Here is a 17,221-nt window from a genome sequence, read left to right as displayed (position 1 = left end):
ATCAAGGAGGACTCAACCGAACCTATGAATTGCCTCACCATAAACCCCTTCCTGGCTTCTCGTACAATCATGAGGGCCGTTAAGGACGACGTAGGACTGTCCTCAAACACAAGTGCTTTAGAAGCCAGGTTTTCAAGGAAGGCAAGGTGAAAAGTGACGAAGAAAACCTCTCTTGGAATGCAGGAGTGGCAAGCACAATTTAAATAGGGATCTGGAGTTCATGACCAGCTTGGAGAAGAAGATCAAAATGATGAATCGCCTCGACAACAATTACTCCGTGCCTGCTACGACCATAAGGATGGCCTTTAAAGGCGACATAGGAAGGTATCCTTACACATGGATCCCGAGCCACCTTCTGAAAGTGTTCATGAAAGCCAGGAGGAGTGAGATTTTATGATGCCCAACTCAGTACATTGATATTTTAATGCCCTGTTTCTTCGATTTTAATTATTTATTTCTATATTCAATGGAATTTGCATAAAAATTGATGCATTCTTGTTTTAATTATTATATTGTTTCATATTCAGTGTGTATGTTAAAGATATTTTTAGGTACTAATATTCAAATTTATGAATATTATGTGGCTTAATCTGCTGAAATAATTTCAAACTAAATATTTTATTGTATTTATTTAATTGCAGCTTCATCAGAATTAATGGACTCAAATATGTCTATGAAATATTGCTGGTATGTTTATACGAAGTAAAAAATAAAATTAAGTGTTCTCTCCAATTTTGATTCAGGGTTAAGAGTGTGTTTTTGGTTACGCAGAATAAATTCATGAAAATAATATATAGAAATGGTATTTTTTAATAAAAATATACTGTGTTTCTATGATAGCAGTAGACTGATATTAAAATATATTTTAATTATATTTTCAATTATCTTTAATTTTTCAATATAAAATCTTTAAATATCCAACCAAAATATATACATTTTAAAGTAAAACCATCAAAGTTTATTAGTTCAATATTTGTTAAAAAATTATATTCAAGGGTTGAAAAATACTATAATACCTTTATACATAACTATTTAAGAGACAAACAATTCTTTAGTGTTGTCAAGTCATTTCTTTGAATCATATTTAGACATTTATAGGTATAATGACGTATATATGAAGCGCAAGACGGAGAAACGTCATAATTCGCCTCTTTTAGTGTTTTCCTTATCATATACATATATATTAAAAAAGAAAAGGAAAATCTCGTCTATTTAAAAAAAAATAAAGTCCACAAAAGAATTCGTCAGTCGATGATAAAGGACATTAGAGTACTTAAAGCCTCTATAGACAAAATTAAATTTTTATTTTGAAAGAAAATAAGTGTGATGTGTGTGAATATGAATACAATGTAGGTTTCTTAAAATAACAAAACTCAATGGATATTTAATAGTTATTTCGAAATTGGCTATGAAAGAAACGAGTATTCTTATGTTTTGGACATTTATTCAAGGCTTTTGTCTTCTCTCCTTATCTGTGGCCAACAATGTGCACTCTTTGGACGGAGGGTAAGCAATTTATTTTTATTATGGTCCATCAATATAAAAAAAGCCAAAAGGACATATTTCAAAATGCAGACTAAATTAAAATTATATTCATATACGAATTATCTTTCACTTCTATCAATTAATTATTCATATGAACCGATTGTATGTATCACAAATTGTATTTAAAGTTATGCAAATTCATAATAACGATAAAATAATAAAAAAATTATTGATTCGATTTAAAAGAGGCCATATTGGGGCCAATACGGGTCGCATTAAGCAAATAAAAGTTTTCAACTATGGCTAAAATTCTTGAGTACCTAAACTAATCCTATGAATGTGAATAAAAAGTCTTTAATTGACTCAAATATGTCTATAAAATATTGCTGGTATGTTTATACGAAGTAAAAAATAAAATTAAGAGTTCTCTCCAATTTTGATTAAGGTTTAAGAGTGTGTTTATGGTTATGCAAAATAAATTCATGAAAATAAGATATAAGAATGGTATTTTTTAATAAAAATATACTGTGTTTCTATGATAACAGTAGACTGATATTAATATATTTTAATTATATTTTCAATTATCTTTAATTTCTCAATTTAAAATCTCTAAATATCCAACCAAAATATATACATTTTATTGTAAAACCATCAAAGTTTATTAGTCCAATATTTGTAAAAAATTTATCGTTAAGTGTTGAATATGGCATTTTCCATTTTTTTGAGCAAAAAAAGATTGATTAGTGAAAAATTGATATTATCTACATAAAATATGAATAGAAGCCGTTAAAATTTATTATCATTATTTTATGAAGAATATAAAATATAGTTCCATTCATATTATAAAATAAAAATGATTACTTTAAAATTGATTTGAGTGAATCGACGAGTTCATAAGATTTCAATAGGCATTAATGGGATACACCAACTACAAGATGCAATCTTTTTTTTTTTTACTTTATTAATTATGGAGAGATTACATCCATAATATATATAAAAATAAACATTTTAGTTTATAATTACGTCTCTGGAAAAAAAGTTTTCCCCTCAAAAATTATGACATTTGATACATATTATTAAATATAATGTTACTCGATTAAAATATACCTATACTTATTTGAAATCACTGAAAAAGACGACTTTAAATGTATGACTTTTAAATTGAATAGGAAATTAATTGTGAAATTAAGTAACCAACTAAAAACTTTATGATAAATAAAATTAAAAAACTGACAGAAATAAACTAAATATGAAAAATTGATTAATTTTCAAACATTCTTAAATTGCAAACCAATCGACGCAGGAACTTTAAACTTCTTTACAAAGATAAGGAATGATATCTTATTAAATCTCCAGCGTAGCTCCATGAAATGAAACCAATATTAGGAATATTGATTAAAAATAATGAATATCTTGCTGCTGCTGCAATCATTATTATATCAAGAGTTTCTACTCTGATGGGCTCTGGAGTAGGTAATGTTTTGCAGCTTGAAGAAGCATGTTAAAACACTCGATAAAGGGCTGAAATTTTTTCTATAATCTTTGGAACATTTAATTTGATAAACTCTTATAAAATTTTGAGAGCTGAGCAACTGGTAAAAGTGCAAAATATCGAATTAAATATTTACCACAATCCCTACAGTTAGGGTTCACAACCCATTTATTTAATTGACCATCAGACTTAGCTTCTATCATCAATGTGACTTCGTCAGCATAAATGTTAATTATATGTCTCAAAGTCCTCAAATCCACTCCAATCCCTTGAATTTCCTTATAAATGAATCTTCAAGATCTTTTAGTGGAGTGACGAATAATAGGGGCTGAAGGACAGCCTTGACGGCATTCTTTCTGAAAGTAATTGGGTTGCTTTCTCCATCACCCATCGAGATAGTTGACGCGCCATTGAAGGGAAAAGCTCTGATGGGATAAAATAATTCCTGTAGAATAAGTGTTTTAACAGCTTTTAATATATTACTGTGTATCACAGAATCATATGGTTTACTGAAGTCTACAGCTATAATTGCACCAAAAGTTCCCTTTTTGCGTTATTTCTTAAAGCCTGAAAACTTTATCTTCTTTAAGAAGCCATTTTGTCAACTTTGGAGTTCAAAATTAGTGCTATTTTACTGTCAATAACACCTGAAACAATACGATAGCTCTCGTTGAACACCGTGATTGGTCTGTAATTGTTGATATCGGTAGCCACCACTTTTTTAGGTATCAGTACCATCCAGCCTCTTGCTATGGATCGTGGAAGCTTCCCAAGAATTTAACATAGACTTCCTTCTTCCAACTAAATAGTGAACAACCTCATCTACGTATTCTGTGAAAATCTTCCCACCAGTGTCATCTGGACTAAGAGATTTTCTATCCTTACAATGCTTTTTGATGTATTTCGATATAACATTTTTGGTGAAGATAGAATGTTTTCCACACTTAGGACTGTGAAAATTATCTCTTTCAGGCCCAACAAGCTATTGGAAGCGCTTATAAAAGAGCTTCGAATTCCCCTGTGGGTACGTGATAGTATGCCCCTCGTCAACAACTTTCTTGATTAATATAGGTGATCGGTCTTTCGGTTACAATTTTATAAATTATAGAGTTGTGAATTTAACGCTGAAGGTCAACATATACGCTATTTTTGTAGGATTAAAAGTAGAATTAAAACCATAAAGAACATTTGATTTAAGTCTTTGATAAAAAATATATCCATCACTACTTATATTGGGGCCTTAAAAGGTTTCTTTGGATGATATTGTTGAATATAAATTTCAATCATTTTATGATCTGATTGTTTTTGACCGGAAAGAAGAAGAAGTAGGTGATAAATATAATTGTGACAACTTATTTCCACTTCTCTAAGACACACTATCCTTTGGGTTAAAAATTCCAATGATATCGCATAAGTCGAGTTCCATGATAAGTTTGCTCAATATTTGAAGATTAGGTTATATTTAGATCCACATTAAGATAAAAAATTAACAAGATATAATTTATATTGCAAACGTTAATGACTGCCTTAAAGGAGGAAATCATTTAATTTTCGGTCCCTATGCGTTGACTAAATAAACACCACAACTTAGTGTTGAAATAAATACTCTATGACATCCCCCCCCCCCTCTGCTAGACAATTCTTTTACGCACCTGGGGTTGTGGATAGACCTAAAAGAAAGTATTCCCGATGAGTTCCTTCACAAGAGAAATAACTTATCTGGGAAAACTGGTACTTAAGTGAGCTAAATTTTGAAGTAGGGGACCTCACATCTTGGAGGCAGATAATATCCGGTTTTCAATAGATTAATCTTTTCATAAGAGAATGTCGAGAAATTCTATCTCTTCTAACCCTCGTGTTCAGTGAAAGTATTTTTGACTCTCATATTAATATTTTACTTCCTAGAAATCTGCATCTTGAAGAAATCATCGATTTGGGTCTGCTTCTTAAAATACAGTATTAGTTTATTTGAAAATAAGGCAAAATTAACTCTTTGGAAGCTTATTATGAGTTTTTTCTTTCTGTAGGGAGAGACTAGAGCTTGAAGAACATCTTTTTGTGACTGAATCACACCTCGTCCTAGATAGTAAAATGTGATTGGGATTGAGATGTGTCTTTTTGGCTTGCATGCAATGGTTGATGAGTATTTTTTATTTTCCTCTGAAACTTTACTTCTGTCTTACTTTTGAACAGACAAAGATGTTATAATTTATTAATTGCATTCCCTGATTGATTAATTGTATTTACTGCAATATTCTCTACAATTACATAATGAAGGGAAAAAGTTATTTTCATCAAGTAAAGGACAATTTTCTTCAGAAATAGATCCTTTTTTAGGGCCCTCCTCAGTTTTTGTAATAGTATCCTCCTTGCATATAATTTCTGATACAATGTTATTTTCCTTAATTAAAAGACGTTTTTCTTCCTTTTTTAGGGCTTTCCTCGGTTTCTCCATTAAAATCTTCCTCGTATGTATTTTCATGGACCTTATCAGAGTTTATAAAAGCCATTTTCTACTACTTTTTCTAGACATGATGATTCTTCTCTTGATATGAATCCAACTGTTGACTCCAAAATTTACCACCTCTTTAGGAACTTCTTTATCAGGAATAAGTAGTTAACTTAAAAGGGACTCATTTGCCTTGCTTCTTGCAATAGCTTGTCTTGAACATTTAAACTGGTGTTGTTACACCCACGTTTTGTATGTCCAAGGCTAAAACAGTATTAACACTGCAATATAGCTTCTTTAAATATCCGCCTAATGAGACATCCTTGCAATGTAAGTATTGGTGGTCTGGTAGCAGGGTCAATAATAATTTCTACAACGTAATCACTGTCTCTCCATACGTCTTTATATTCTTTCAATTTGTGTTCAGCCTCTTCATTGGGTGGATTCTTCTTTGGGTAATGGCCAACTACTTCTCCAAGTTTTTTTAACCATTCAACTGGTTTATCTTCATCAACCCTTTTAAAGGTGTTAACCAATGTGATGATGACCCTTCTTTTTGCAATAACATTAATTTTGTCAATTCCTTTTAATTTGATATTCACATTTATAAAGGCTAAAAGAGTGAACTTTCTGAAGTTCTTCAAGCCTTCCTCTTATATCAATAGGAACCCAATTTCGGATTTGCTCCGGTAATTTCGTGCTCTTTGAATCCAAAAAGCACAGCCATATTATACACATCAATGTTTTTTAATCCTTCTAAACGAAAGCATTTATCTGAATCATCTTCAAGTAGAACAACAAATATCTCCCATTTATATCTTCTTTCACAGCAAATAGTCTTTTCTTATTTCCCCTTCAAATTATTTGCCTTTCTCACAGCTACAGAATTAAGTAAGCAAGGAGTCTTCCCCTCAGATGATCTATCAAGCGGTAGCCCTGACATTCGTAGGGTGATTCTTTTTTGAATAAAGATCAATTAAAAATACACCTTCCCTCACCATTTCGAAAACATAGGATATGATGCAATAGATCTTAGGGATCCTATTTACCTACTTATTTATTAATAAGATAATATGATGCAACTCTCAAGATCCGAGAGATGAGATGACATGAGTCCTTATGAACACAGTGACATATAAAAAAATGAAAAAGTATTTAAAAACAAAGAATTTTCAGGATTTATTTTCTAAAAAAAAAGGCCATTTTACTTTTTTTTTTTGCTCAAGCATCGAAGTTTTACGAATCCCCGTAGAAGATAAATCAGGTGTGCACTTTTCTATTGAAAAAAATAAGAGATTAATAAATAGTCGGTGAAGAAAAATCGTAATAAAACTTTAAATTTTATAAGCCTAATAATTATATGAAATAGTTTCTTCTCATAAAAATAATGAAATTTTTTTTTCTTTAAAATATTATTTAATTTATAGTTATAAATTTGATCAAAGTCTTTGCTGTAATCGTGATGACTTACAAACAAACAAACTGGGGCAAAAACATAAATTCCTTTCAATTTTGTTGACGGAGAATGAATGGGCACTCAGTAAAGCGCAAAGCTCAGTCAATGGTTATTTCTTATAAATAAGTTTTTTTGTCTATATGTAGTATCTTTATTAAACATAAATAGGAACACCAACTTAAGCACTGTACCTCGAAATGTTCGAAAGTTATGACCGATTATGTATTTTGAACGTTTTTCCCTACCTTTATCTCTCAAAATATAATGGCTTCTTACTATGTCCATATATAATCTCCGCACCAAGTTGGACCAAAATCAATCTATAACTAATGCTGTTGTCCTGGTGACTAAGAAATTAGCAAACGGGGACTAAAACATCATCTCCTTTAAACATCTTTGGCAGAGGTAAAAACATTAAAATTTAAATACACTAGAATCGGTAAAGAGCAAACCCCCACTTATAGTAGTTTTTCCTATGAAGCATCTATATTAAATCTACATAAAAACACTAATTTGAACCCTGTACCACAATATGTTCCAAAGTTATAGTTGATTATCTATTTTTAACGCTATGTGTTACCTAAACCTTTGATATCTCGAAATATAATGGCCTCTTACTGTGACCACGTATATTATTCGTAGTAAATTATATCAAAATCAACTCTTAACTTTTCCTTAATCCTGATGAGCAACAGAGAAGCAAAGAGAAGTTCTTTAAAACCATGGGCCATGTTTTTTTACGAGGGCATGTGTCATGTTAAAAATCTAATGTATTTTGTAGGTCGCCCGTTTTTATTTTTTGAAATGAGTAATCTAGGGAATAAATTTATATTTCCTCAGGGGTTGCCATTATTATTTACCTCCTGAGTTGAAATTTCTTTTCTAATACATTCAATTATATTCAAAACCTGATCAAACATGCTTGTGTGCACACAAAAGACAGAAAGTAGCCTTGAGGAATTATATTATATATATATATAATTATAAGTTCCTGCTAGACTCAGAGTAGAGTTGGGGATGGACAGAGGAGTAATTATTGCCCATGTCTATGTTTATTTCATTCTACTTCTCATTCCTTGTCACTGCTGATTTTAGCTGATCTAATGACACATAATGACAGCAAAAGGTGCTCTACTCCAAAATATACTTTAAATTATCAGGGTTACAATGATCATTTTTTGTGTCGATTATATATGAATAAAGTTTTAACTGAATTGAAGAACCTGAAAATACGTTCAACTGTCCTAAAATTTGGCCTAAAATAGTTTTTCTTCTTACATCTTACATTTAAAAAATTTCCTAAGCAAGTTTACCTCTTTCCTATCATTGATCTCTTAAATTCTTATTTCTGAACTACTGTAATGTCCATGATAGAAAACCTTAATCAGAGAAGGGGGGGGTATTATTGACTCTTACAGGCCTTTAAATACATTATTTCAAGTTATTTCATTGAAATATTATAATTGAATTTCATATATATATATATATTATACAATAGGTATAATAACAAGAAATGCATTATTTTTCCAATTGATGGCTTTAGTAATGTGTATCTTGTGTTGTAGAAGTGCAATCGGGTTAGAATAATTGGCGATAGAAATATAGGATTTCATACTAAAGTAACTTAAATTATAAATGTTTGTCTATTTGTTTGAATGTATTTATGGATATATATTTGTAAATTTATAGTAAAGTCATTTTGACTCCATCTTCGCACTACAAAAGAGGACACCCATCATATTAAAAAAAGCAAGAGTAGTATATACGCGGTAGTTCATAAAATATGTCTTACCATTAAGTAGAAATAAAATAAACGGAATATGAACGTGGCCTTCTTGACAATTTAGATAATGTTTTGGAGGAGAGCAGCTTAGCTGTCATGATGTTTCATTAGATCAGCTTTAAAAAGCCGTGAGAAGAAGGGTAATGAACACATATCCCACTACTTATATAGCTAGAACATTCTATACTCTGATGCCGATCTTCAATTCCACCCTGAGAAGAGCCAACCGTTATTGTTACTCTCAGTCTTATATGACCACACGCACTAGGGGTTACTTTATACTTATAGTTCTCCTTTCAAGAATTTAGTAATAATGATAACTGTTTTGGAATATAAAACAACCCAGGTCAAGTTTTAACCATAAAAAATACTGCATTCGTCAGAGTTCATATTTTATACAGCTCCAACAATTCTGTAATGTTTCATTCAAAAGCCTAAATATCACTTTTGAATTTAGTCTAAAAGATGAATTTGGATTATAATTTTTCCTTTACCATAGCTCCACCGATGCATTAGAACATAAAGTTTGTAGGATTTTTAATCTAAAATATTAATCCTTTTTAAAAATCGAAGGTTTTGTACTTTATAAACAAAAGTTGGGTGGAAAAGTTTCTTTATGGGTAGTGGTAAATCCCTTTTATATACGTTTGTTGTTGTAATATCTACTATTTCCAAAAAGTTGTTGGTTAGAGATAAGGATTAGATGAAGTACATTTAAATGTACTTAAGTTAAAAAAGAGTACTTAATTGAAATTTTAAGTACAAGTAATAGTTTAAAATGTTTTGAGCACAACTGCAAGTTATATGAAAAATATATATTTTCTCATTTTTTTTGTCTCAATCATATTTTATTACTGAGTTAGGCAGGAAAAAGTGGACTGTTAAATAATGTTAATTTTCTTATTTATAAAGAAAGATTCATTGATTTTTTTACATATTCTGGTTCAGATATCCTATTATAAGCATTTCGTCATCTCATTATCATGAGTGAGCTAAAAGCCAAAAGGTAGAGTATCTTAGATGTCCTAGATGCTGAAGTTGAGGTGCTAAGGATTATAGAAATTGGAGGCTGATTTTTAAGGTGGCCAAGATGAAGAATGGTGGAGAAGACCTCTCCTGGATAGCAAAAAATGGAGAAAGTTATTCAAAGAGGGATCCGTATTTCCTGTCCAGCCTGGAGAAGAAGAAGATTATGGAGTACACAACCAAATTGATAAATTACATTAACATAGACTTATCTGTGACTGCTAGCACCATCCGAACGATCCTGAAGATCGACTTTGGATTGACTCTATACACGAGAACCTCACGCCACCTTTTGACATAGGTCATGAAGGAAAAGAGATGTGCCCCCTTTATTGCCAGACCTGCTGGACTTTGGTGTGTGGGGTACTTTGTTTAGGAAAGCCAACAAATCTTCACACTCAAATTTGGAATCACTGAAGGCTATCATAATGTCTGCGTGGGACTACTGTTCTTGGAAGTATGCCATCATCTCCTACAAGGCCTTCTCGTGATGTTTTAAGGTTGTGTTTGATGCTTAAGTGGACTTATTGGTTGACCAAGTTTGCAGAGGTCTTGTTAACAAGTTTTGTAAATAATTTTTTTTTTATTTTCACATGAAATTATGATTATTATTTACTGTTGCTCCTATCTATCATTTGGGAGATGCATTGCCCTTCTAGTTCTTCCTTCATATATATTTAATCAGTTTCCATTCTCATAAAAACTTTCCGTCGTTGATATTGATCTTTTGACCATCTGTCAAATACTCGGGGTATTGCCTTTTTATTAGTTCTTGCAGCGTACATGAATGTCTGTATTTTGCTATTAAGGCAGTTGATACTAGCCAATTACCCATTGTGATTTGCAGTTCTTTTTTTTTTCATTTACCATCTATTCCACTCTCCATGTTAATTGCAGTACGGACGGATATATGAAGACGAGTTGCTCTGAATTTTTCGTTGCAAAGGCACAGAAAGTGCAGTATTTATTTTCTGATGCAGTTTTGTTAATGTAGAGTGAGGATTACTCATTCCATTTGGGAACTTATTTTGTTTATAATAAGTAAAAGGGTTCCCTAATAATGAACAAAGAATGAAAAGTAATTTAATGAATTATTCCTACTAAATTACTTGCAATGAAGTGACAACCTAGAAATTCTTTCAAAAGAAGACTATTTGTCATTCGAAAATAATAAAACCACTCTTATCCTTCTTAACTGAGAATTTTATATATTTCCATGCAGAGATTGAAACCACTTTTTACCTAAAGACAAATCATAAATAATTGTAGATTTCTTACTTGATGCAACTAGATAATACATTTCGAGTCAAACACTCCCAATATAATTATTTATTACTTATAAGAGCATATTTCAATAGATAAAATATTTATAGTTTTTAAAAAATTGTTAGACAAAATATATAACTCAAATATTTTCCTTAATTTTCTGTTAAAATTGCTAAAATAACACATCCTAAAACACTTGGAGACTTTTTTTAAAATACTTTGTCCAGGGGAGTCCTTGATCAAAAGCCACATAGGTACTTCATATGTGTGGCATATTCTATCACTTTACTATCCATTTCTAATTATGGGAAGTATTTTGATCAAAGTTTATAAGCTTTCGAAAAGATTAAAGCGCTTGATTTTGTTGGGTTAAAGGTAAGATAATTTTCTTCTTTCTATTCATTAACACTATTGTTTGCCTTTGTTTTGTATTTACAAGGATGTGGGGAAGTTTTACACTATTTAGAAGGAGAATGTCGTCTGCCTAGCCAATGACCTAGATTGCTCCTTTTTAAAATTTATTAAGTAGGGTATCCATAATCATATTCCAATTGACCGCCATTGGAACGTCCCTTTATAGGCTCCCATAGTTTGGATTGACACAAACTTCTTCACCTTTAAGTTTGGCTGTGACCTTATAAGTACTTAGTAGATTTTTGTACCAGAATCTGATACACTCTGGAACACTGAGTTTTTATATTGCTGCATCAGCTGTACGAAATTATATATAATCAAATGCACTTGTGCAATCGCAACTGACAAAAAGTGTGCATTGTTTTTGATAGATGAATTTTTGTATGGTATCAGTCACTCGGGAAAGGGATGTTTCAGTTGATAAGTCCCTTCTGATAGATATATTGTAAGTGGAGTGTTGGTATGAATTTTTCAACTTCCTATTGTAAAATCCCCTCAATTCCTTTAAGCTTCAAGTTGAAAAGAGTTATTGGTCTGAAGGATTTGGCTAGGCTATTTTTTTTTTTTTTTACCTGGTTTTGGCAGAAAACTTACTTTCATCTTTCTCCAACATCTTGTTGTATAAATTAACCAGAGATACGTATGATTTTATAAAGTTCTGATATTAAATATATATTAAAATCATTTACTTACATGCAAAGTTAAAAGAAATATGAGGTTATACCATGACGAATGTACAACTGATGTTTGCCTTCCACCACGCTTTTAGTATTGACATTATAATAATATAATAAATGTGGGGTTGCATGTTTTATCGAAATCTGTTTTTATTCCCCAGCAGTAAGTACGATACCTTAAATGAAAATTCTAGCAATAGTGACGTCATAAATTATGAGTGGTTGCGTGTTTCTTCAAAATCTGCCTGTCTTGCCTAGCAATCTGTACAATGCATCAGATTGAAAATTCTATCAAGCCGGATTACATGATGGTCCAACCTTATATTTCTATTACCTTTGACTTGCATGTAATTATATTCCAGAAGACGTACTGAGTCAATATTGTAAGAATTAAGTTTCCACGACGCTATGGGCTTGCATTGAACGGTTCTCTTTTGTACCAAGATTTTTCTTGTTTGTGGCCTCTTTCGTGTCCCTTTTTGGCCCCTTCTTCAGGACATTGATTTGGGATCTAATCCTTTTCCACCACTTGTTCTAGATGATGGTTTCCCATTTGATACCCATTGCTGAGTCGATGTTATAATCTGAAATATTTATATATTAATTTATATGTAGTTATATATTATATCTATGTTGGGAGAGGTTGAGCGATGTTTAAAACCAAAAAGTTCCATTCAATGTATATTATTATGTTTGATTACTTATATTTCAAGACTAGAGCAGCTCAATTTCTTTCTTCTTAAATCCCTCATCATTTTTTAACGAAGAAAAGGAGGGATTCTGGCAGTCAAAAGTCTGCCAAAGTTCTCAAAAAGAGTAAACAGGCTCTTATAAAACTATTTAATCGAATGAATAGGTAAAAAAGCACTTATGTCCTCTTGATTTATATATAATATCACAGATGTCAGAAATGATGTGTAACTTGTTACACATAGGTTACGTGAATCTTTAGTGAATTCGTCAATACTAGCAAATAAGGGTGCAAATTTTTGTATGGGGACCACGATGGGGAGAGCTCAGATTCATTTGGAGGATGTATATTTGAGTCGTTGTTATTGCGTTTAACAACCGAATGTTTAGAGTTGTAAATCTGTAGAATTGTATTTTTGTTCGCAACTTGAAATATTTTTTGGATTTTCTTAAGCTGTTCACATTATTTTTTCAGTCTTGAGGAAAGAACTATAAAGTAACCAAGTGTGTGTGCTCATAAATGCTCATCTGTTGGGGAATTATTGGTGTAAGTCTTGTGGGGAACAGAGTAGAATTGAGGATGGATATTGTAATAGTTTCTCCTTATGTTCTTGCTAGTTGCGGAATGGGATTTGTGCGTATTTCTTTCCTCTCATAAACTAGGGACATAGTCTAAAGTGCTTCCTATATTTTAATTAGTATACAAATTTGTTACTTTCAAAAAATAGAATTTTTATTGAAAATGACGAGTGTTGTTGTAAGCCCTAAGTTTTCTTTAAAGTTGGGAATCATATTCTTTCAAATTTTAATAGAGTTTCCTTTATTTTCTAAGATTCAGATTCTTTTATTCTTGAGAAGAGAACATTTCAGTATAAATGGTAACGATGTGAGTGTCCTTAAATATATCTAACCCTGAGGAGTTTGTGGAGGAGTTATATGGACTCAGAGAAGAATTGAGGATCGATATTGTAGTAATAGTTGTAAACGGAGTAGGAATTAAATGTATTTGCATTCTCTCATAGGTGCTTAGAACATATCATCTAATCGAATGGCATGGCAGCTTACAAACATTCTATAAATTATCCGGGTAAACATATTAATTTTCTGTTTCTGCTTCTTTTTTTTTACAGTTCCAAAATACTTACAATGGACCACTGTCTGCATGTGCATATTTAGGAGTCTATTTCATCAATAGAAAGTTTCAATTTTGTCTAAGAAACTATAATACGTTTGTCTCCATATCCCTCAAAAATAAGTTAGTTGTACCCTTAGGTACTCTACTATAACAAAACCTGTACTCATGGAATTCCTACTAAAACAGGTATTACAATTACAAGGGATGGGTATGTTGTAAGGCTGATGGGAGATGGTAGGAGCGAGACATACACACAAATGTTAATATCCGCCTCTTGTATTATGTTTTTTAAAGAGAGAGAAAATAAATTAACTCTATAAAGAGAAGAACCTTTTAATTGAAATTATCATTTGTGGAGAGAAAATATTATTATAATATTTAAATTCATATACATTTTTTTTTATGTCTTTTTAAGTCAATTTATATTAAAGATAGGCGATAATTCTTTTTATTTACGGAGATATTATCAGAACCCTACTTGTTAGATATTGAGTTAAAAAGAAGAAAGAACACACGCATCAACCTTTTCCCCATTTTCGATCCCTATACATATTTTTTTCCTTGACATGCATCCCTTCTTCAACAAATACATTTGTCTATTGCTTCTTACATTTATTGTGCAGATATATGATTTTAGATCTATAAATGCCTAATTATGCTGATCTGCCAATGGCGATTTCTGAATTGTTTTTTTTTTCTTTGGTTTAAACACTTATGTTTTATTTTGACTAATTTAATTTACGGATTATTTGTGAGCTGAGCGATAATTTTGGAAGAAAAGTACTCAAAGAACAAAAAATAAACCACTAATTAAAGAAAGTACATTAAAATGGAATATTATGCATATAAACTCGTAAATTCGAATAGAAAGGGTACGAAATTATTTTATAAAGTATCAGTAATTTGATAAATTATTTGTTTTTGACCATTAAATTATAGATAAATATTTGCTGATACTGTATAATGCGTAAGGATCCTATAATTATTTACTGAAGAAGTGGTGCGGCCTCACGTAGGGAATGTAACCTAAAAAAAAGATAAATTATATAAATAAAGGAAAATATTTATTTAGACTTATCTCTACGTAAGTATTTTTTATCTAGAAACAAAATTGTTTTTACCAATAATATCACAGCAATTAGCAATGGGAATTCTCACATAAACCTTGTAGGTTTGAAATATATTAAGCCAAGAGAGATACATTTTAATTTAGTAGCTCGGTAAATCAGGTTTATTGATGAAAGGGAGGATTTTTTGACGGATCATTCAAATAAATGAATCTGTACTCATTATTTTAATTAATTTACATCTTTATTTTTAAATATTTTAATTAACTATTTTTTACATCATAGATAATCACATTTATAAGCAGGTTTTAAGAGTAGAAATCTTTAGTAGGAACCTTGTTTGAGTTGTTATTGCTCTAATTTAATTTCAAAGTCTTAGAATATATTTAATTTTTGGGTAACGACTCCTATGTAATCTTACATTCCTGAATTAAAAAAAAAACAGGTTCGGAAGCAAAATGTGGACTGTTAATAAATGCTAATTATGTAATTAAAATAGTGAGGTTTTGTGATTTTCCTCTGCATATTGCGAATTTCCTGTCCTTTCTGCATAAGTAAAAATAATAAACATCTCTCAAATCTCTCATCATGAGTGAGCAAAAAGCAAAAAGGCAGAGGATATCTTACCTTCTGGATACCAAAATTGAGGCGCAGATATTATGGGCAATGCGAAGTGCTCTAGGAGCCTCATTTCCAAGGTGGCTAAGATAAAAAAGGATGGAAAAGACCTCTCAAGGAAAGAAGGAAGTGGGGGACACAACCTAAAAAGGGATCTAGGAACTAGTGGGTGGGTGGTCAAGCCCTTCCACCACCCAAAAATGAAAAAAAACTTAACGCCACCCTATAAGTTTGTATCCAAAATGTATAAGAAATAATATAAGGATATTCATAGATTTTGTGGCTAAGCTCCCAACCCCCCGGATAAAAGAAAGAAATGATGAAATCTAGCAAAGCCCTTAGTTAGAACTACGGAGAAACATTGGTTAATTTGGGTGAGTTCAAAAATTCATCAGCCTAATATATACACATTGTGCCTCAAATCCATTTTGCTTTCTGAGACTCAGAAAGAAATAATCCAATGAAAAATTTATTATTAGCCTAATGTAGCAAGTAAATATATAAGTTTTTTACATTTCAATTTTAAAAAATGATAATATTTTATTGATCTTTTTATAAAAAATAAAAATGTGGTATATTTAGATGGTTTTAACTATAGCTATCAAAGATTTAATCTTCTTATCAAATTAATTAAAATAAATCATATTTTTTAAGGCCACTAGTTGATATTAAAGGGTGTAAAATGTATAAATACAGGGTGTTCAGGTTAATTATGTCCACTTTTAACTGCATCCTGATCAATTAGGGAATCAAGTAGAGGTTTCAAATTTAATTTCCGAAGTATAATAACAGAAAAGAAAAAAATCATTCAATGTGTCTGCCATCTTCGACGATCATTCGCTCAATACGAAGCCTAAAGGATTTCCATGATTTAAACATGTCCACGGGGTAGACTTTGTTCCAGTACTTGATGATCTAGGCCTTCAAGGAGTGAATGCCGTTGTGTGAATTATCAGAGACTGTTGCGTCTTGACGAGGGAGAGACGCAAGCTTATTTATAATAGGAGAGATCCAGGATGACCAAGAGACATGAGGAGAAGAATTCACGTGGAGGAATAATGTAACACTGTGTCTTCTAATTATACTCTAATATATTAACAAAAGACGACACTATTTATAATACGTAAAACTCAGTACTTATAATACATAGACGAATATACAAATAGATAAAAACCAGAAAGGACATATTAAATACATAACATCACCCCCCAAGCACCAAATCCATGGCGGTGCTTAAACAGGTTCCTCTCCATGAACAGCAGCCTATAGATCCACTCCATCCAGGTCCAGGCGAGGACAAAACATTCTTCCTTGTACCGCAAAAGTTTATCTCCATAGACGTGCCGTGCTCTCAGCACGCGCACCGGAGAAAGGAGGACAATACTCCTCATAAAGGTTTTAAGGACCCGAGCACCTTGCTCGTCCCTGGGAGAAATAACATTCACCCTTGTTGAGGTTTCAAGGATCCGAGCACCCTGCTCGTCCCTGGGAGAAACAACACTCACCCTTGTTGAGGTTTCAAGGACCCGAGCACCCTGCTCGTCCCTGGGAGACATCTTGCTCGATGTACCCTCATCCAACTCGGGATTATCCAGAAGAGAGACCGTTCCACATCCATTAGCCAATGATGTGAACGGGAGAGTAGGAACAGTAGAGAACCAAA

The 17,221-nt window shown here is 31.7% G+C and overlaps 1 protein-coding gene across 1 annotated transcript in view; it reads left to right on the top strand.

Moving 5' to 3' along the window:
- The first annotated feature begins 1,208 nt into the window (after positions 1-1,208).
- Positions 1,209-17,221, top strand: part of LOC121121940 (glycine receptor subunit alpha-4) — a 56,425-nt gene continuing 40,412 nt past the window's right edge. The window contains exon 1 of the mRNA XM_040716930.2: positions 1,209-1,506. Coding sequence (XP_040572864.1) covers positions 1,409-1,506 — 98 coding nt within the window. The 5' untranslated portion in view covers positions 1,209-1,408. The remainder of the gene's footprint in view (positions 1,507-17,221) is intronic.

The sequence above is a fragment of the Lepeophtheirus salmonis genome, chromosome 7 (assembly GCF_016086655.4).
Source record: "Lepeophtheirus salmonis chromosome 7, UVic_Lsal_1.4, whole genome shotgun sequence".
Classification (NCBI taxonomy): Eukaryota; Metazoa; Arthropoda; class Copepoda; order Siphonostomatoida; family Caligidae; genus Lepeophtheirus; species Lepeophtheirus salmonis.
The sequence above is the reverse complement of the archived record's forward strand: the minus strand, read 5'-3'. Positions and strand labels throughout refer to the sequence as shown.